Source organism: Falco cherrug, chromosome 13 (assembly GCF_023634085.1).
Source record: "Falco cherrug isolate bFalChe1 chromosome 13, bFalChe1.pri, whole genome shotgun sequence".
Taxonomy (NCBI): domain Eukaryota; kingdom Metazoa; phylum Chordata; class Aves; order Falconiformes; family Falconidae; genus Falco; species Falco cherrug.
The window spans coordinates 29,602,704-29,623,249 of record NC_073709.1 but is presented as its reverse complement, the minus strand read 5'-3'; the positions used below and the strand labels follow the sequence as shown (position 1 = coordinate 29,623,249).

At 42.5% G+C, this 20,546-nt stretch overlaps 1 protein-coding gene across 2 annotated transcripts in view; it reads left to right on the top strand.

The window, feature by feature from the left end:
* The window catches only part of PARP1 (poly(ADP-ribose) polymerase 1), a 65,274-nt gene extending 46,742 nt beyond the window's left edge, over nucleotides 1-18,532 (top strand). For both annotated transcript variants that reach the window (XM_055725807.1, XM_055725806.1), the window contains 16 exons: nucleotides 100-241; nucleotides 1,786-1,926; nucleotides 2,614-2,856; nucleotides 3,874-3,942; nucleotides 4,698-4,830; nucleotides 6,353-6,548; nucleotides 7,833-7,961; nucleotides 11,244-11,327; nucleotides 12,130-12,252; nucleotides 12,683-12,811; nucleotides 13,554-13,652; nucleotides 14,201-14,353; nucleotides 14,620-14,747; nucleotides 15,128-15,189; nucleotides 16,098-16,212; nucleotides 17,701-18,532. In XM_055725807.1, the coding sequence (XP_055581782.1) occupies nucleotides 100-241; nucleotides 1,786-1,926; nucleotides 2,614-2,856; nucleotides 3,874-3,942; nucleotides 4,698-4,830; nucleotides 6,353-6,548; nucleotides 7,833-7,961; nucleotides 11,244-11,327; nucleotides 12,130-12,252; nucleotides 12,683-12,811; nucleotides 13,554-13,652; nucleotides 14,201-14,353; nucleotides 14,620-14,747; nucleotides 15,128-15,189; nucleotides 16,098-16,212; nucleotides 17,701-17,782 (2,028 nt within the window). In that variant the 3' untranslated portion in view covers nucleotides 17,783-18,532. The remainder of the gene's footprint in view (nucleotides 1-99; nucleotides 242-1,785; nucleotides 1,927-2,613; nucleotides 2,857-3,873; nucleotides 3,943-4,697; nucleotides 4,831-6,352; nucleotides 6,549-7,832; nucleotides 7,962-11,243; nucleotides 11,328-12,129; nucleotides 12,253-12,682; nucleotides 12,812-13,553; nucleotides 13,653-14,200; nucleotides 14,354-14,619; nucleotides 14,748-15,127; nucleotides 15,190-16,097; nucleotides 16,213-17,700) is intronic.
* The last annotated feature ends 2,014 nt before the right edge of the window (nucleotides 18,533-20,546 follow it).

The following is a 20,546-nucleotide window of genomic DNA, read 5'->3' as shown; positions in this document are numbered from 1 at the left end:
GCAGTAAATGCTAACATCTGGCCAGCACGCAGTTTAGCCTTTAAATCTTATTATAAGATTTGTTGGTTTTAAATTCTGCTTATGCTTAACACCCTACAGGAGTTCCGGGAAATTCCGTACCTGAAGAAATTTAAGTGTAAGAAGCAGGACAGGGTATTCCCTCCAGATGCTGCACCTGTGAACTCTGTGCCTCCTCCCTCCGCATCTGCTCCTTTGGCAGAGACTGTGTCCGCCCCCAGAGGTAAGCGGCTGGCTGGGCATGGGTCAGTGGAGGTCAGGGTGGTGCATAATGCCATTCCCAGCCAGATAAACGTGCCACCCCGAACAGGCAGAGCTCTGCTGGTACAACGCAGTGTAGCAGAGTCTTACATGCTTTATCTTCCTAGTGCGGGTAGACACTGATATGGTGGGTTGTCTGGGGACATGGTATTGAGGTCCTGGTTGTTTTCTAACAAATCATTTGGTATAATATGTATTTGCTGATGGTGAGGAGGTGTTTGCAATGAATCAGAAACTTAAAGGCTGATGTTGGAAAATGTGTCCCAGGAGAGACCTGCTGTAAAATACCTTCTTGCTCCATTTCTTGGGGAACATCCAGGGACCTCCATAATGCCAGATATTCCACGTTGTGTTGGGTTTTTAAGAGCAATAGGTGGTTGTTTTTTTTATAATCCTCCAATGGGATTTGGCTTTACCAATCACTGACGCTGACTGCCCTTATGCAAAACAGATATATTGTCTCCCATCCGCAAACTGGCAAAAGATTGGGCTGGCTGTTGGAGTGAGTTGCATGCTTTAGTGATACAGCCTGTCCACAAAGAGTTATACTTTCTTTCTTACTCAGCCTTTTTTAGCCCTGGCCATAGTTTTGGTAGCAGGGGTTTATTGTTACTTGGTGAAAAGGTTGTAATTCTGCACAGTTTTAGCCAGGTCGTGTTAATTTAGCAATGAAGACCTTGGTTCTGATTGGCAAGTTGATTCCAGCCCCAGTGTGCCCTGAAAGTAAACTCAAAAGTTAGACCAGAGTCGGGTTACCTTGTTTGCTAGCAGCCTAGCTACTCCGAGCTGGGGGGAGAAGAGGAAACACCACCCTCAACTGGCCAGCCAGAGTTAATAGCATGTATCTTCAGCAGTGCAGATGCGCTCTTAGACACTTGCCATGTCTTGGAGCCGCTTGCATTGCAAGGTGTTAACACGATCATGTGATGGAACATCAGATGGGTGCCAGTTTGCTCCTGACTTGTTATGGGGTTTTCATCAGATACAACCTTGTACTGTCTGCAAGGTGAAGACTCAAATGTACTGTAATGTAGTAACACTGTTGCTTGAGAGGCAATCCTTTCTACAGCCCCTCAAAAACAGACTTCCTTTTGAAGAGGCAGGAGCTTTCATGTTACAGTGAGTTTCTGCCATGCTGTCCAGGCATCAAAAGAAGAGGGAAGCAGAGCACAGCCTGAAGTAGCACAGTGCTGAAGCAGACTGATTTTTCTTTTTTAATTTTAGTTGGAAAAAAAATAAACAAAACCAGGCAAATGAATGTGCCTACATATCCATCTTTGCTGTCTTCCATCACTTCTGTTTGTTGGCTGGTGCTGAGCTTTGGTGCCTTTCCTAGGTGAAGGGGAAGCTTCCTCCCACTTGTGTAACACGGGTCAGACCTGCTTGGACCCTTGTCTCCCTGCCAGTTGGGCTGATTTTACTGAGATGCTGTCCCTTTGTGCTTGTTATTTGTCTGGGGGGCCCTGTGCCTGTTGCTGACACACTGTGTTACTTCCTAACCCCTAGACAAACCGCTGACCAACATGAAGATCCTGGTTCTTGGAAAGCTGTCAAAGAACAAGGAGGAGGTGAAAGGCATTGTGGAGGACCTGGGAGGAAAGATGACAACAACAGCTAACAAGGCCACCCTGTGCATCAGCACACAGAGTGAGCAGCTGTGCCTTTGTTACTGGTAGCTGAGCAGATTACAGAGGACACGTGTCCTTGGAGCTGTCTGGGGATCAGTGTTTGGATTAGGGGGAGTGTTTTGTGTGTGCAGGTGGCCTTAGTGCACTTGGAAAAGTAAAGACAGATGGGTGCTGTTTGAGTTTTACTTACCTAGCAAGTTAACCCTGTGGGTTGGGCAGTGATGCTCTGTTGGGTCTGTATGCAGACCACGGTGGTGCACAGGCCACCCTTGTGGGGATGACAGGTGCTGGGGCTGCGTCCACGCTTGCCTTGGAGAAGCTGCAGAGTGACTGTGGGTGCCTGAGGGCAGTTGTTCTCTGCTGGCAACTTTAGGTCTGCTTTCGCTCCCTGTTGGAGTTGAAGTGCAAACTGGATGCTGAGGTGGATCTGCTCCCACCTGCCAGGAGGTCCAAGGGGGACTGGAACAGGCCCAGCTCTGGGAAGGGGAGAGCTGGACCAGCCGCATAAAACGGGAGTGTTCCTGCTCTAGCGCAAGCTGCAGCTTTGAGCTGATGGGGATTTTCCCCTGCAAAGGTCAATCTAAAATGTGGTGGAATTGTGTTTCCACAAAGTGTTACAGAACCCTGAATCATGCCCAGAGGGAGGGGCTAAAGTCTGAAACCTCACTGATGTTTTTTTCCTTTGTTTCCTACCCTGTCTCTGCAGAGGATGTGGAGAAAATGAGCAAGAAGATGGAAGAAGTGAAGGAGGCCAAGGTCCGTGTGGTCTCGGAGGAGTTTCTTCAGGATGTGAAGTCCTCTAGCAAGGACTTTCAGGAGCTTGTGTCTCTCCATGCGCTTTCACCTTGGGGTGCGGAGGTGAAAATGGAGCATGAGGAAATGGCCGTGGATGGGAAGTGCAGCAAGCCCCCAAGTATGAAGAGTGCTGGGAAGGTCAAAGAAGAACAAGGTGAAGAACAAAGTGGTTGTTTCTCCATAGGCCTGTTCAGTGCTGTGCATGCACAAAGCAAACCTGGGTATAGTCTATCCTTGCTCTTTCCTTGAGTTCTCTGCCCTTTTTCTCAAAATAAATTTAAGTAATGAGATCTCAGGTCAAGAATAGCTTTAGGTAAACATGAAGTTATCTCCTGAGCTAGCTCTTGTTTCCTCTAGTTCAGTCTTGCTTCAGAGATCTTCTGTGCTGTGTGTGCCCAGGCTCCCTGACATCAGCCCAGGCTCTTCCTCGTAACACATCAGTTCATCTGCCAGTTTGGGTCGGTGTTGCAGCTCAGGGAGGTACTGGGGCACCAAGATGTGACAAACACTGCAGTGTCCCCCCAAGGGGTGTTGGCAAGTAAGAAAAAATTGAGGTCCAGAGCAATGGGTCTTTGTCCTATGTGGTTTAGAAAGTAACACTTCTTTAACGGAGGAGAAAAAACATCCAACACCAGTGGCATTCCTCACCAGTGCTGTAGAGGCCTTGCATTATTAATGCTGGACGGTGAACAAAACCATTGGATTTGCTTGTGCATCTTCAGAACCCATTTTCTATGTCCTCCAAGCGTAGGTTTCTGTCGTACAGTTGGGTATGTTGTTGCAAGGCTGTCTCACAGCAGTAGCGTCTCTGCAGTATCTGAACATCCCCCGTGCCCTGTGAGGTTTTAAATACCACTTAAACACAACCATAAATGTGACTTTTATCTGTTGTGCAGGTGAAAAACTGATACAGCCCAGCCCTGGGGCCAGAAGGAAGGAGATAGAATCTGGGAAGATCTTATTTTTTGTTTTGCTGGTGGGGTGGGGGGCTATGAATTGGTTGCTAAAGCCAGGTTAAAAAAAAAGCCATGGAAGTCATTGTGCTTATATACTGGAAATCTGATTTGAAGTCTCCTTAGGGTGATAATTATGCAAATTGAAAATTTAACTGTTGATTCAAGTCAGGCTGTGTTGTCTGCCTAGGAAAAAAATGAACTCTCTTTTGCTGCAGGACCTAGCAAGTCTGAAAAGAAAATGAAGCTAACAGTTAAGGGTGGAGCAGCAGTAGATCCTGATTCTGGTGAGTGATAACAATGGCTGTGCCTGCACCACACACAATCTTCAGGATGTGTGATCATTTGCAAAATGTTTTTCTGTGACAGTATAAAGGTTCCATAAAAGGAATGTCAATTTTTAAACCATTTTTGCTCGCTATCTGAGGAAGGATATTGATTGGCATCCATCCAGAGCTGGCTATTCCAGGATTTTCTAGTGCAACTTTCAGAAGGACCACTTAAAACTAGGGTCTACACCTTGTTCAGCTTCTGGAGCATCTGTCGGTGGGGTGAGTAAAGGCCCAGCCAGCAGAGGCCACAGGTCTGGTGTGAGTATCTGCCCCTGGACTCTTCAGGGGGCAGCTGATGCTATTCTCCAAACTTGTGGTGCGTGGACATTGTTCAGATGCTGCATCCAAGACTAGCCTTTTGGTTTTCAGTCTGTTTGCTGATGTGACACCTGCAGAGCCTGTATTTCTCTTGAGAATTCCTTCAGCCAGTCACAGGGTGTTAAATGCTAGATTTTAGATGGTCGCTTACAAAGTTACCATCTTTTTTCCTCTAGCTGTGATTGATGTTCACTCCAGTGTATCTAAAGATAGATGCTCACAATTTATCAAAAAGAAAATACGCTTCATGTAGTTTTGAATGAGCATGTGGTCACTGGTTTTGTGGTATTTTAAGAGTCACGCTACTTCATGGAACATCTGGGTGAGCGCAAATGCAGGAAGGAGGCCTAAAATGGTAACCTCCTCTGTCCCAATTTGTTTCTTCTCTGTAGGTTTGGAGGACTCTGCTCATGTCTTTGAAAAAGGTGGAAAGATTTTCAGTGCAACCTTGGGACTAGTAGATATTGTGAAAGGAACAAATTCCTATTATAAACTGCAGCTGCTAGAGGATGACAGAGAGAACAGGTGAGTTTAGTTTTCCCTAGAAATACTTCTGTTCACTTTTTTCCAGTAAACATTGGATTTTTGGCATCTACAAAAGCAAAGCATGAGTGATAATGTCTTTGAGGAGATCTGAATAAGTTTGTTTATTTAAAAAGGGAGAAAAAAAACCTCCACCAAGAAACAACAGCAACAAAAACCCCCCACCACCCCAAGAAACTCCCCAAAGGCACCAAAAACTACAAAACAAGCAAACCTATCACCCATGGAGAGATCTCTGTTCTGTGTGGAGGTGTTTCTTTGTGGTGTTGACAAAACCTTGTCTAGATCAAAGCCTACAGAGACCTTTGATGGATCTCAGTGACTTTCCCATAAGTTGTGAGGTGAGTGAGTTTGCAGAATTGCACCTGGTAGTGTTCATTCCTGTATCCTGGGATGACCAAGGCTTGTACAGTTGGTGCCTTTAGGACTGGGTTAAGTGGCTAATGTGAGGGCCATAATACTCTGTGACTGATCGCTGCTCTTCAAAATACAGAAGCAGAGTTCGGTGATGGTTCCTCTGTTCTAACATCAAGGCCCCACACGTACAGTCAGCAGTGGTGGGAATCTTTCCTGTGTTCTCCAGCTTAGTCTTTTCTTCTAATTGCAGAGCTGTAACCTTGGGAAATAAAACCAGATTCTGGCTGTTCTACCAGAATTTAGTCCTGTGTTGTGTGCCCTGAGGCTTAACAAAATGTACTGAAATGGTCAGGGGACAATCATGGTTTAGCCTTCCAGGCTCATCAGACACGTGGCAGAGCTGTCCAGTGGTTGCATTACTGAATAGATAAGGAAGTTGAGAGGGTTCCTTAAAATGAAACTGGCCCCCCAAGCACATAGGGGCGCACAGAAATCCAGGGGAGCTAATTGCTGTCAGCAACAAACCTCATTCAGCTCTGAATTTATTGCACTTTACGGTGTTCCTAATAAGCTTTTGTTGCTGGCTCTTGTATGTGGGGTTTGAATCTGGATCTGCAATTCAGTGCATGGGAGCATCTCTGTGCCTGCGTTTCATGCGTGACATGAGGAAGGTTGATTGATTGTGTCCCTGTAAACGCTACGGAAGCTTACCCAAGGTGATGTCAGTAATACAAACCAACACTTGAATGTCTCTAAAAATCTGAACTTTAGGACTTCAGGCTTAAAGATGCATTGTGTTTTTCAAATACACGACCCCAATAGTCTGAAAATTCATATTTGTGAAACATGAAGACTGAAGAGATTAGCCTCTCTTTTCCTGCTGTGCAAACGTTTATCCTCGGGGCTCTAGGTCTGGCATGTTAACACCAGGCATTTTTTCACACCAGTTCTCTGATGTATGCTCTGTGGTGGCTCTTCCGTTGCTCTCCTACAGTCTTTGATAAGAGAATGTCTTTCATAAAATTGATGGTATGCAGATGGGTGATTCGCATGCAGTTGCATAGCTGTTGCAGGGCATTTCATTTGGACCAAGATCTAGAACCAGTGTATCTTACATCGGTTCTCTTCTCATGTTTCTCTTCTCTAGATACTGGGTGTTCAGATCTTGGGGTCGTGTGGGCACTGTAATTGGGAGTAACAAGCTGGAGCAGATGCCGTCAAAAGAAGATGCCGTTGAACACTTCCTGAATTTGTATGAAGAGAAAACTGGCAATTCTTGGCATTCCAAGAGCTTCACTAAATATCCAAAAAAATTCTACCCACTGGAGATAGATTATGGACAGGTAACTCTGCGATGTCCCTGTACCAGGTGGAGCATTGCTTAGCTGCTCTGCTATAGCTGTTCTGTGCTCGCTGTTGGATCACTTACACTTGCCAAACCTGAGGAACGAAGTGCAGGTGCGACTATTGCATCTTCTCTGTGCTACAGAAAGAAGCTGTAGATCCATGAGTGGCATGCGTTAAAATAGATGTGTTGGGAAAACTACGTAGTTTTCCATTGTCAAGTCTGAAGTCCTATTTAGTGCTTGTTCGTGCTCACTCAAGTCTTAAGTTTAATTTGAACTTCATTCAGTAGTTACTTCACATATAACCTGTCTGAAAACACCATTTTCTTTTATTTAAAATAGATACTTCTCGTCTGTCTTCTGCATCCAAAACCCTCCCAAGTGCTGAAGCAGCTCCTGTGCAGCATTCTGCTTAGTGCATATCTTGAGCAGGCTGAGGAAGAGAAATTATTCGCTGCCAGTGAGATGTGGCTATTCAGACAGCTAAACTAAATAATTCTCTTCCTTCTGCCCAGTGGGGGTTTGTGTGTTTATTTAAAGGCATACTCATAACTTAAGCTATTTTCAGATAAAACAGTTGAATGCTGTTAATAGCTATAAAGATACAAGAGAATGTATTTTCAAGCTGTTGCATTTTTCTGTGGCCAGATTACCGGATCTCATCTTTCAGTGCAAAGTACTCGACGCTTAGCTTTGTTTCTGGAAATTTGAATATTGCAGTGGCAAAGCATCTGTCACACTGCAGTGTACAGTGATATTCTGAGGCATCTGGCAGATGCTTTATTCATGCAATGCTCTATCAATGAAAGCATCTAGATGGTACTATGGCTAATTGATGATTCCTATACTCATCTGTGACAGTTTTCATTAGAAAAACTTAGTGAAACTAGTGATTACATCTCTATGTTGTCATAAAAGCAACAAAGTAAATAGTATTTTTTTCGTATCAAGGCCTCTATGCAGCAGAAAGCTTGCAGAAAAAGTAATTCATACTGTTGCTTGAGGTGAAGCAGAGACACATGGAGAGATCCTATTCCTTTAATTCTACTTGTATTTTACAGTGCCACCTCTTGAAATAATGTCTGCCAAATTACTGAATAGGTGGATTTTTAAACCCCCTTTGTTCCAAAATGTCAGAGCAATGTCCCACGCTCCCCATGAACTTAAGGCTAGTCATAGTATGCATACACTAAATTGGTTTTCAGTTGTTACCATGGCAGCCAGCCTGTTACTTTTATCCTTTGTGATTTTGCTAATTCTGATACTATTTTTACCTCCCAGGATGAAGAAGCTGTCAGGAAACTGACAGTAGGTGCTGGGACGAAATCAAAACTTGCTAAGCCAATCCAAGACCTTATTAAGATGATCTTTGATGTGGAGAGCATGAAGAAAGCGATGGTGGAATTTGAGGTGACTACACACATTCATGTTTCTCAGTGCTAACTCTCCATCATACTTACAGCCAGAAGCAAGTTCTTTGCAGTTCAGGGTGTATCATACTTCCCAGACATCAGTGCAAGTTTTAGATTGGCCTTAAAATAAGGGCAAGAGTCTGACCAGAATTTGCCAAGCACTGGAAGTAGTAACTTAGTTATGCCACATGCAGTTTTTAAAACATGGGTACATTCTGTGTTCTTCAGTGTAGAATGTCTGTATTAGCATCTTCAATTTAAGAAACTTCTGAGAAACCCATCTGCCAGTCCTGGGATCAGTAATCATTCTATGGTTGTCTTTTTTTTGTTGGTGGGGTTTTTTTTCCCCCAGTGATAACATGCATCGTGACCACTGTTCACTGAACGCTCTTAAAATATTAATGCAGAACCAACTTGCTGCCCATGTGAGGCTGGAGGCACTTCTGGGTTTTGTGAGTGGTGAACCACATTTTGAGCGGGGCAGCACTACCCCTAATTTAGGTAGCAAATGGGCCTGCAGTTCAGACTTTAGAAGTGCTGCCAGTTGATACACACGCGAATGAAGTGCCTTGACAGAGTCCAGAGCTTCTTCTGAACAGGGCCAAACTTGAGACTTTTTTGGTTGTATTTCTCATTTGTTCTAATGATACCCTATTTTCATCCATTCGTCTTTTCTCCATACTTCTTGAGCCACATTTCTAACAAGCTTTCAGAGAGTGGTCGGGTAGTATTGTCTGTCCCTCCTTGCATAGAAGCAGTTTTACTGATGTTTAGAGATCCTGCATTTTGTTTTAATGCAGCCATTCAAACTGGCTTAGTTCTAAATAACACATTTCAATTTTCTTCAGCCACCTTAATTATCCTGCCCTAAGACTTCATATTTAAGCAGCTGCTGTTTGCTTTCTGTATCAGTATTTTGTGTACCTGCTTTTCAGAACAGGCTTTGCACCATTTCATAGAGCTTATCTGAAAGCTTTCAGGTGGCTTGCCCAACATTTTGCAGTACCTTGGGTTAATTGTGTTCTCGTATATCTTCAATGGTTCTTTACATCAGTCTGCTAAAATATTTGTGATTCTTTGTAACTGCAACTGGCTAAAGACTGAACTGATAATCATCTGATGTCATTTGGTCTTGTAGAACTGTTGAAACTATGTTAATTCACACCATCTGCAGATCTATAGCAGACCTAGGAGTCCAGATGGGCCTGTCTTCCTATTAGATTTATCTTCCTGTACTGTTGCTGCTGAACAGCTGTTTTCCGTTAGAGGAAATAATGCTTTTCCTAGTTAGAGGTTTCTGTGCATCCTCTGAAAACTGCTGCTTGCTTTCTTTAATCAGCCTGATCTCAAGTATTTCGTTCCATCGAGGTGCTCTCACTCTGCCAAAACTGTAGCAAAAAAATCTACTGTCGTAGAGTAAATCTGATGCATTTCTTTTCCTGCTTCTCATTTAGCTTTTAAGGTTTTACCTCACCAAGCATACAGTTTATGACAATTGTCTGTGACATTGCCTTGCATGAAATTGCTAGTTAGAGGGCTGAATCTGCTCTACTGCTGTACCCTTTCTTTCTTGGTGGAAGGCAAACATCCCTCTTGCCTCTCGTGACAATCTTGGTGCACACATCTGTGATGTGGAGCTGATTCTTCATGCTGCCCTCGGTGCATCTGGTAGTAATTGCAGTGCTGTTGTTTTAGACCTAGCCCCTTGGCTGTTTGTGCTCTTTTGATGCATTTAATGATAAAGCTTTGGATGCAGTTTAGCTTTACATCAGAGGTTAGATCTGTTCACCTCCCATGAGTCACAGGGGACGCAAACTCCAGCCCTTTGGCTGTTTGTGGGCTCAGTAGATGTGCTCCTAAATCACATTACTGGGGGATGTGTTAGTTTATAGGTGTTAGTGTTTAGCTGTTAGTGCTTATACGTGTTATTTTATCGTTTATATAACTTACAGTTAGTATAGGTGTCTGCAGCTATTCTGCACGCCCAAGTTAAATGGCCCATTTTACTTTTACATGTCCTTCATGATTTTTCAGCTACTAATTAGATAATGCGGATGATTGGTACTCAACAGGGAAGTATTGGCCCCAAAAGTTTGAGAGCCACAGATGTATTGCAGGTTGTTTTTCATTAGGTTATTAATCTTGGCGTTGTGCCTCATGTGTCCCCAAGACGTGATTGGTTTTGAAGCCCACCTTCTCTCTTGCAATCCGTCCTGACTTTTCTTAGTATCTGGCTTTATGCTTAGCTGCAGCTAAAGGTGAAAGTTCTCCTAAGCCCAGTACAGGGTAGAAATCTCCATGCAAAATCACTTCAGGGCTTTCACACCAGTCTCTAGCTTGGAAGAGCCTTCCAAGTTCAGCTTGCAGAGAAGATTTGCATATGGCTGGGTTTCCTAGCTCCATAGTGGATAAATAATATGGAACTTACCCAGATGGTATGTGATATACATGGATTCGTAGGCTGTTCTGTCTTTGAGGTGAATCTTAAACCCATGAAGTTAAGTAATAGCCAATTTGACCTCCAGAGTGTACGGTGAGTACTGTCAGAAGTCCAGAGGGTGTATGTATAATCTTTGTTAAAGACTCCATTGGACTTCACTTCTGTCAAATGTTTTTGCATTTGGATGATCCTTAACTATGCAAGGATTTAATGCAAATCTGAAACTCTCTCAAGTTCTGTCAATACACAAAACAACAACATATAAATAAAGTCAGTGGATAAATGCAGGCAACCAAGATACCACTTTTAATTTAGTTGCGCTTTTTTGTTGTTCCTTTTTCATTAATGAATATGAAGCATCTTAAAGCCTCTTTGCATTTGACCCTTGATAACTGTAGGGTAAAGCTGGAAGAGGGTGTCTGGGCTGTACCTATAGACACAGATGATCTTACGAAAAAGAACTACTTAATTGAGGTTGCTTCTTTGCCAGCCTGAAATGTATGGCTACTGAAATGATTAAGGAACGCATCTGTTGCCAGGTTAATATTCAACTTCAAGCCAGATGCTTAGTACCCTATTTTTGTATTGTCCTAGCATGCATACTTAGTTTCCTGTTGCAGTATTTCTTTGTTTATAGGATGTCTTCTCAGTAGTGTGCACTGTCCTTCTGATGTCGTTCCTCAATTCACAGAGATTAATACCAATTCTGAAGTGTTTCCATGCTTTCTGTGGTCAGTCCTACCAGGATGGAGATACTGGTTCCCTAGAAACCAGAGAAGGAAGGCTGCAGTGGTTTCAGTGTAGCAAAACCCTGTGTTAACAATTTAAATCTTCCATCAGATTGACCTGCAGAAGATGCCATTGGGAAAACTGAGCAAGCGACAGATCCAGAGTGCATACTCCATCCTGAATGAGGTTCAGCAGGTGAGCATGAAAGAGATGTTAGAGCAAGAGGGGAATTCAGAAGTTCTTCTGGGCTTGGAGTGAGGTGAATGCTGAGCTCTGTGTATGAAGAAGACCTGTGCTCACTTTTACTGGGGAAGAGGATGTCGCTTCCACATGTAACTCATTAGTTCTCTTCACTGTTGTACCAGTTTGGGCAGTACTTGTATCTTTCACACTTTTGTACCACAAAGCTCAGGCTGAGCCAGGCGCAAGTGGCAGCTGAGTAAATGAAGCCAGTGTCTTGATCTAGTAGTGAGCTGGGTTTCCACCCCAGAGAAGTCTGTTAGAGGATGAGAATAAAGGTTGAGTTGACACAGTAAAGGGTCTGGTTTGATGACATCACTGTATTAACACATCGTGATCTGGACCAGTCCACGTATGACTACACAGTATGCCTGAACAGCTTGCAATAGTGTACCAGTATGTCCTATTTTTTGTCGTGGGCTCCCTGGCAAAACATAGATACAGGAAGTTTTACTTTAGTTGTCAGAGGACCAGAACTTTGCCAAGGACATGTACCCCTTCCATATCCAGGAGCCTTTATTTTGCTTTCCAGAAACATAATCCCAAATAGATTTTTCTCATACCAGAAATCCTGTGTATTTCTGTGCAAGTACTGTGACTTCCTACATGCAAAACAATTAAATAGAATTGCCATTTTTAGTCCTGTGAGAGTTTCAGCATTACTGCTTGTTAGTCCTCAAGTATCTTGTGTGTGTCTATTGCTATGGAGACTGAATCTTACTCAGTAATTTTCTTTGGTGCTTGTTGTCTTGTCCAGGCGGTTTCCGACAGTGGCTCAGAATCCCAGATTTTGGACCTCTCCAATCGCTTCTATACTCTGATTCCTCATGACTTTGGGATGAAGAAACCACCTCTCCTAAATAACTTGGAATACATTCAGGTATTGACTGGAAGTAGTATGTTGTCTACAGGCAGCAGGTCTGAGACCAGACATCTAACACAGAGAATTTGTGAGGTTTTAAGACTTCTTTAACCTCACGCTTCCATGAGGTTAAGCTTGTCTTTCTTAAGAATATCTTCTTGTTTGTTTATTTATGTGGTTATGCACATACAAATAATTATATGTATAAGTTATTAGAAGATGTATATATTATGGTCTACTTATATATATGTACATACGTGTATTTATATTTTAATATATTTATGTGTATGTATTTTATTTTCTTAAAAAAAAAAAAAAGCTATGATGTTATGTTGTTAGATGGCAGTGTGTGGCCAGTGATTCACATACACTTCTATAATTCGGGATATTCCAGAGTTACTCTGAACATGTCACAGGCGCAAGTAAAATAAGCTCTTTAATTCTTCAGGCTAAAGTGCAAATGTTGGACAACTTACTTGATATTGAGGTTGCTTACAGCCTTCTCAGAGGTGGAAATGAAGATGGAGATAAAGACCCAATTGACATTAACTATGAAAAACTTCGTACTGATATTAAGGTAAGGAAATGAGCGAGTGAATACAAGCTGATGGCCGTTTAGTTCGGAGTATAACAAGTCACCTAAACTATAAGTGGACAGATGTATTGGCATGAGTTCAGAGAAGGGCCACTGAGTGGGTTAAGGGACTGGAGCATATGAGGAGATGCTGAGAGAGCTGGGACTCTTTAACCTGGAGAAAAGAAGTCTCAAGGGATATCTTATCAATGTCTATGAGTACCTGATGGGGGAGGGGAGTAAAGAAAACAGAGACAAACTCTTCTCGGTGGTTTCCAGTGACAAAAGGCAATGGGCACAAACTGAAATACAGGGAACTGTATTTAAGCAAAATTAAAAGCTTTTCTTGACGGTGTTTGCTTTTGGGTTTTTCGCTTGTTTACTGTGTCAAACACTGTCAAAACACTGGAAGAGGTTGCCAAGAGAGGCTGTGGAGGCTCCACTCCTGGAGGTGTCGGAAGCCCGATTGGACTCGGCCCTTGGCAGCCTCCTCCAGCTGACCCTGTTTTGAGCAGGGGAGCTGGAAATCATCTCAGTGTCCAGAGGTGCTTTCCCATCTCAGACATTCTGTGACTGAGTGCTGTCTGTATGCCTGTACACCATCTCTAGCTGGGAATAAATTTCCGCCTAAATGATAAAAGAGGCTTAATCTGGAGAGTTGCCAGCATAGTGTGGATGTCAACATTTTGTAAGAAGCCTGCTAGTTTGTATGCTAAAGAAACTTGTCTCATTTGCCTCTTTGCAGGTTGTTGACAAAGATTCAGAAGAAGCCAAGATTATTAAACAATATGTGAAAAATACTCATGCTGCTACTCACAATGCATATGATCTCAAAGTCGTGGATGTAAGCTGGGCAATACTGGGGTTTATGCTTGTGAAGATGGACTCTAAGTTGACTTCCTTGTTTGCATTTTCCTTTTATATTTGAGTGGCTTATCTGGTTTCCTTTGTTGAAAGGGTGGTTTGATAGACCAATTGCTATTTAATAGCATAGCAAAAGTCTAGGCAGAGATGAATCTAAGCTTAATGAGGTGTCTTTGAGGTTGTTTTTATTTTAATTTAATTGGCCTCAAAATGGAGGTGGGGTAATAATCATCTAGAATTAAGCCTAAGTTTATTGAATGATTTTTCAGAAAACTATGATCTCATGAAAATGCAGAAGGGAAGGTGGAGAAGTAATCGATAAGAAATACCGTGTGATCAATGCTACCTACTTTTTTGCTAGCATGACATAGCAAACAGCAAATACTAAAAACCGTCCAGATCACTTTTCCTAGCAGATTAGTGCATATTCCAAATCGGGTGATTTTTTTGTTTATCTGATTAGTTGCATGAAGGTAATGGTTTATTTGCTTGGTTGTTCTTTTTCTCCTGTCCATTTTTTAATTTAAGATCTTCAGGATTGAGCGTGAAGGAGAGAGTCAGCGTTACAAGCCATTTAAGCAGCTTCATAATCGCCAGCTGCTGTGGCACGGTTCCCGCACCACCAACTTTGCTGGTATACTCTCGCAGGGTCTCCGGATAGCTCCTCCTGAGGCTCCTGTGGTACGTTAAACAGCTCCTCTGGCTGCCTCCATCCCTGTGCCCAGAGATTGCCGCAGTCAGAGACAACCTAAATAGGAGAATTTGGGGGGGAGGGGGGCAGTGTTATCTCTCAGCATGCAGACAACATCGTATGTCCAGAGTGGATTGCTGACTGGTGTCCGCGAGAGCTTGAGTTGCAGCTTTGCTCTCCTGGGAGCCCAGCCAGGTGGATTCAATGCTGCCTTTGTGTTATTGTCTCAATCTTTTTTTTGTTTTGCTGCTTGCAGACTGGCTACATGTTCGGGAAGGGCATCTATTTTGCAGACATGGTATCCAAGAGTGCCAACTACTGTCACACATCTCAAGCTGATCCCATAGGCTTAATACTACTGGGGGAAGTTGCCCTTGGAAATATGTAAGTAACTTATGAAGAGTATTTGCTGAACAAGCTTAATATATCGTGGTACAAGGCGATGCTAAAATTGCAAGCCTTTTGTTCAGTGTGAAGAAAGAGCACGTGGTATTTCATTAGAAACAAGATTCTTAAAATGAGAGCTATTTGGTTGGGGGGAAAAATATCAGTGTTTCAGGTCTAGAATCTTGTACTAAATGCCAATATTGTTAAAATCAGTGACTGAAAACAAAGAAGGGAAGGCAGCTAAGTTTCAGAAGTTACAATCTAAATTGACTTTATATTAACTCACCATAAACTGAAGCCTGTAAAAAATGTGATTTTTCATCAAGATAGTTTAAGATGAATATGAAATGCTATTGTGTGTTCTTTGTGCTGGCCAGGTATGAGCTAAAGAATGCTTCTCACATAACAAAATTGCCCAAGGGAAAACACAGTGTGAAAGGTAAGCATTAATAGTTGTCGTTGGTAATCTTTTATTGATGGCAAACTCACATTGTGTCTCTCTGCTTAGCAAAGAGAACTGTAGTCATTTCATAGTTGTATTTTATTTAAGAGTCTGCATAATGTTGCCCTGTAGTTGCATCTGTGTATGTGGCATTTTGAGGCAGGAGTTAGTACACTTGGTATGTCCATACTGAAGTTAATGTGTTACCTGAAGTTAAGGAGGAAACTTTCATTTGATATTACACAAGAGAAAATGTAAGGTGCCGCCTTACTCGCTTTCATCATAACAATACTGTGTATTTTAGAAGAAAGATGAGAGGTTTGATAGGTCAGAAGAATAATTGTTTAGCTTTCAAAGTGCCTTAGAAGCTTGGGGAAAAGGGAAAAGCTAAGAATAAAAGTTCAGAGGGAACAGCTGTTCTCATTACATTTCCCTCTGCAAAAAGCATCAGTATCTGGCACTGACAAAGGATGAGAGAAAAGACTCAGCTCTCTAATTCAAGCAAAAGAAATGGTAATCATTACCATCTTCTGTACTGAGATGGGAGAGTGGAGAACAGTAACGTTCAGTAATGAGTGAATGTGCATGTGTTCATTAATGGACCTAGGATATTAGAGCTATTAGTCTGGTCTGGTTTAGCTTTGATCATACAGATTATCTAATTAACAGCCAAAAGTCTTAAAATTCTCACTTTTAGTGTAGCAGCATACGACTACAACAGGTACAGTGGTGCTGAATTGAATAAACAGACTGTATTTTTTGTGTTCTTTTTAATATATTTTTGCACTTGGTCAGCATTTAAAAATATATGTGAAGTAATAATTGGCTGGCTGAGTAATTTCTTTATGTGCAAAATCTGTGTTTGCCTTCTAGATTTGTAACTTTAACGTTTTTTCCCTTTCTAGGCTTGGGCAAAACTGCACCTGATCCCACAGCCACTACCGCCCTTGGTGGTGTAGAGGTTCCCTTAGGGAATGGGATCTCAACAGGAATTAATGATACCTGTCTTCTGTATAATGAGTATCCTTTGCTGTTATTTGGCTGCACACTGTGTTTGAGTGTTGCTGAGTTTAGCAGGATCTCGCTAATGTCAGTCAGGAGTTTTGGCACACTGTTCTGTTTCTTTAAGATATGCTTTGGAATACTGGGAGACAATTTAGTCTCTTCTCCAAGGGGGATGATTTTATAGTTGTAACACTTAAATTGTCATCCTGCAGAAAAGGGAAACAATACATGTAGCAATTAGCTGTTGCCCCCACAGGACTCGATACCTGAAGGCACTGGAGTGGCCAGACAATGCTGCCCAATAGTGTCTGGCCCAGAGACATGCCAGGACAAGGGGTGGGGAATGCAGCCTGTGGTTTCACTTCACTCCAGTTTGGTTTCTTCCTTGTGGTGCTGTGGCTGGCCAGCTTGGCCAGGAGGAGGTGGGGGAGCCAGCGCTGTGGCTTGATGGAGTCTCATCACACAGCTTCTCTTGTGTTCCCCACACCCTTTGCAAGTATTGAGGTCGACCTCAGGTGCCCATCAGAGATGTGGCCATTAAGCCTCTTTCTAGGCAGAAGTGCACCCAAATGAATGGGTGCTCAACATTCACAAGAGGTCACAAGAATAAGTAATGTCTAAGGTTCCAGGTCAGTCTCTTCACTGCCCTCTGGGTTGCATAGAAGCTGTCTTCTCGCTTGGTAAGGTGTTTTCCTCTTACAAGCAGTTTTGGCAACAGAACTCATGGCAATGGTGTTTTTATCTTGAATTTTCTTAAATATAGCATCTGTCTTGGTCAGAGAATAAACTAGAATACACTTATTATTAGCTAATTGAGGTACCGTGTGCATTCGTTTTGTTTTACGCCGTGTTTAATGGGGATGCTTTTCATCTAAAACTGGGATTAGAGGTAAGTTTGAGGCCTAAAGCACTGAGAAACACGTAGGTGATCTGGGACAGTCTTCTGGGAAAAAAATGGTGTGTTCATAGGATGTGCAAGCACTGCTAACCATTGTAGAACTCTTCTCTTTGATTCCAGTTTGGGTTTTTTAGTAGGAAATTAAGAGGATTTTAATGACTTTGTGCTAGATGGTAGCAGTAGAACTGCAGTTACAACTGTAGATGCCAGCTCTGTAACTGCAGATACCATCTAGACTACATCGCTCCACTGTTTGGTTAGTGGGACAGATGATGTGTGCTACGGCTCTGGCTGACAAAAAATACTCTTCAAGAGCTATAGCCTTATATCTAAAGTCAGTTCATCTACCTGTCACTCAGGATTCCTGCTGCACCATCATTAATTCTCCATATGACTGCTAGTTGCTTGTTTCTAACTATTGCATAAAACATATTCGGATTCAAAGAAAATTCAGATTTAAAGATTTATGGTTTGATCTGTTAGAACTGCTTAATCACACAGGCATCTCTATGGTAACTTCAGCTCAAAGGTGAGGTTTGACTGTGTTTTGAAGTTTTTCTGTGTTGATATCAGCAACTGTAATTATTCCTTAACATTATTCCCAGATATATTGTGTATGATGTTGCTCAGGTAAACCTGAAGTACCTGCTGAAACTGAAGTTCAACTATAAGACATCACTCTGGTGAACAGTATTTAGAAGCCCTGTTAGACTTATACTGTAGTTACACTATAGCGTTGACTTCTGACATGCTTACGCATTGACTTCTCTTACCAAGATATCAAGAGCTAAACTGCAGAAGAGGTTACTAAATCCTATTTAGTACAACACTTAGTGAAAGTTTTATATAAACGTGTGGCAACACATGGACCTGAATTCTGATGAGAACAAGTACCTGGTTTTGTTTTATACCACTTGTAATTTTGGGGTTTTCAAGTGTTTCTTTTAATTGACCAAACTGACAGAAAAAAATATCAAGGTTATGTTTTTAGCCAAACAGAGCAGGGCAATAGCAGAGAAGGAACTTGAGGATGTTTGCGGTATTTGCTCTGTTAAGGCTTCCTCTTGTTTAAGATGCCCATCTTCAGTTTTCATTTGAATAAATGATAAATGTGCATTTATTTTGAGGTAAAAAATAAAAGCTAATTTCATACTAACAGCTTTATGTTTCAAAACTCCCAAATTGTTTTGGTTTTGAGTCACGATTTAAATGTATTTGGTAGAATGTTCTTAAACATGATATATCTCTCTGAAGATCAAATGCCAAATATTGAGATCTGTAGTCACGTTTCAGGAAGTCATGGAGAAATGAAAATTTGGACTTTCCACTGAGACTTCATCTGTCAACAGTTGGTGCGATAAACATGGAAAATTAATTTGTGGATGTTTTGAATTTAGTATTAGCCCCAATAAACCTCCTTTAAATATCTACCTTCAATGTGATGTAAGTTGGTTGTTGTAGACTTATGTCCTAACAAAGCCATAAGTTGAATTTGGGCTCAAGCTTCACTCGTCATGACTTAGTGAGGTCTGTTGCCACTCTGTGGGTAGTCTTGAATTCCCTGACTTGAAACGTCAATATAAACTAATAATTTCAATGTTTAGTGATGTTTTGCTACTTTTCACTTTCAGTAAGTCATTGAGCAGTATGGGAGTGCTAGAGCAACATCAGTTCTTTCTCGTCAAAAATGACTGATCTCCCTGACCTGTTGGGGCAAGTTGGCTAATGCCCAGGGACATTAGCAGGACGTTCACTCTCTCTTCCACTGACAGTTCCCTTCCCAAGAAGAGACAGTTCAAGCTCATTCTGACGGTTGCAGCTTTGGTCTTTGGTAACCTGCGCAGAAACAGCAGACTAGATTCCTAAAGCATTGTCATGTCCCAGTGCCCTTTGAAAAAAGGAGTTTGAAGCCAAAGCGGTTGCTAACGGTGCAGCTGCTCCCAGGACCCCTGAAAGGAGAGGAGGATGAGGAGTGATGGAAAACAAAGCTGCTGCTGGGAGAGAAGGAAGTGTGGAAGGACTGGGTAAGTCGTATGGCTTGAGGACAGCTCAACACAAGAGAATCAATTGAGGTTGGTGCTAGTGGGCTTTGAGGAGAGTGGCCCTTGTCTTCTGGTTCTTCTGTAGCCTAACCAGTGGCTAATTACTGTTCTGATTCCAACAGAAACTTTTGGTTGGTCACTTAAGTATAATCCTGTCAGTCTCTGAAAGAGAGCATGGGAAGTGGTTGTTTAGTTGTGAGGTGGATTCCTCCTCCCCTTGCAAAACAAACGAAAAACCAACCAAACAAAAAAACCCGCAGGAATTAAAGGTAGATGCTTTCAGTGTTCCGTCACCTGTACCACAGGCAGCTCAAAATTCCCTTTTGTTCCAACCTGAGCAGCACAAGGAGTGCTTTACATGTATGCAGTGCTCAGTTATAATTGTAGCACAACCGGGTATATTGCAAGCTGTCTCTAGCCTCGCAAATACAGCAGTAAAAGGTACGGTGGGACAGGACCTTCTGGAGCGGCAGCATGTGCCCTCTGGGGACTGTAGGAGAGCCCTGGTGTGGCTGTCCCGCAGGGAGATCTAATGTGGATTCAGGTGCTGCATCTGCTACCAGCTTGTCTGACGGCAAAGCGGACCTGCTCCTGAAAACAGGCACTGGTGCCGCTGTGACCCAGCATAGAGACGGCCTCTCCCCGGGGCCACACTGGGAAGAGCAGCACGGTGACAACCACCGAAGGCATTAGTTCTGGAGTATGTGCAGGAAGCACAGCTGAATGAATAGGCAGCCCCATTTCTGTCAAAAGTACTGGAAAGGAATGAGTTGTCAAGACAGTAGGTCCCATGACATCCTCTGCTTTTTTCAGAGAAGTGATGTTGAGGAATGACTTCTGATACAAACACTAAACTGCAAAAAGCAGCAATTTATAAATATTTAAGCATTTTATCTTTATTTAGCGTGGCTGGAGGCTCTGTTGTACAATAGCTTGCAAATGTTAAAGATAGTCCATGCAGTTTATGTGAATTGGGTAAACTGAAGGAATACAGCCTAGGCTTACTGATTGGCAGTCAGCGTGAATTGTTTGTGACTTGCCCGAGTTCATGCAGGAAAGAAGTGGCTGCAAAAAAAATACAATACAGGTCACCCAATGCAGTATTTTAGCCCTAGAACAATCTTGGTACAGCCTTTAATGAAATCCACACACCTCACCTTCTGTTTCTAATCAGAGGAAAGGGGGGAAAAAAAAAATCACCAACCCAAATAATTTATATATGTAAAAAGACCTCTGGGCACATCAAGTTCTCAATACCGTAAAGAGTTGTACTCATGAGTCATGCACTGTTCGTAACTATTGAGGTTTTTGCTTCAGCTTGCTTTCTGGAAGACTGCTTCAGCCTCTCTCTATGAGTTCTGGGGACGTGATTTTCTGCTGAAGTGTTTTTGTGGCCAATTTATATCCCA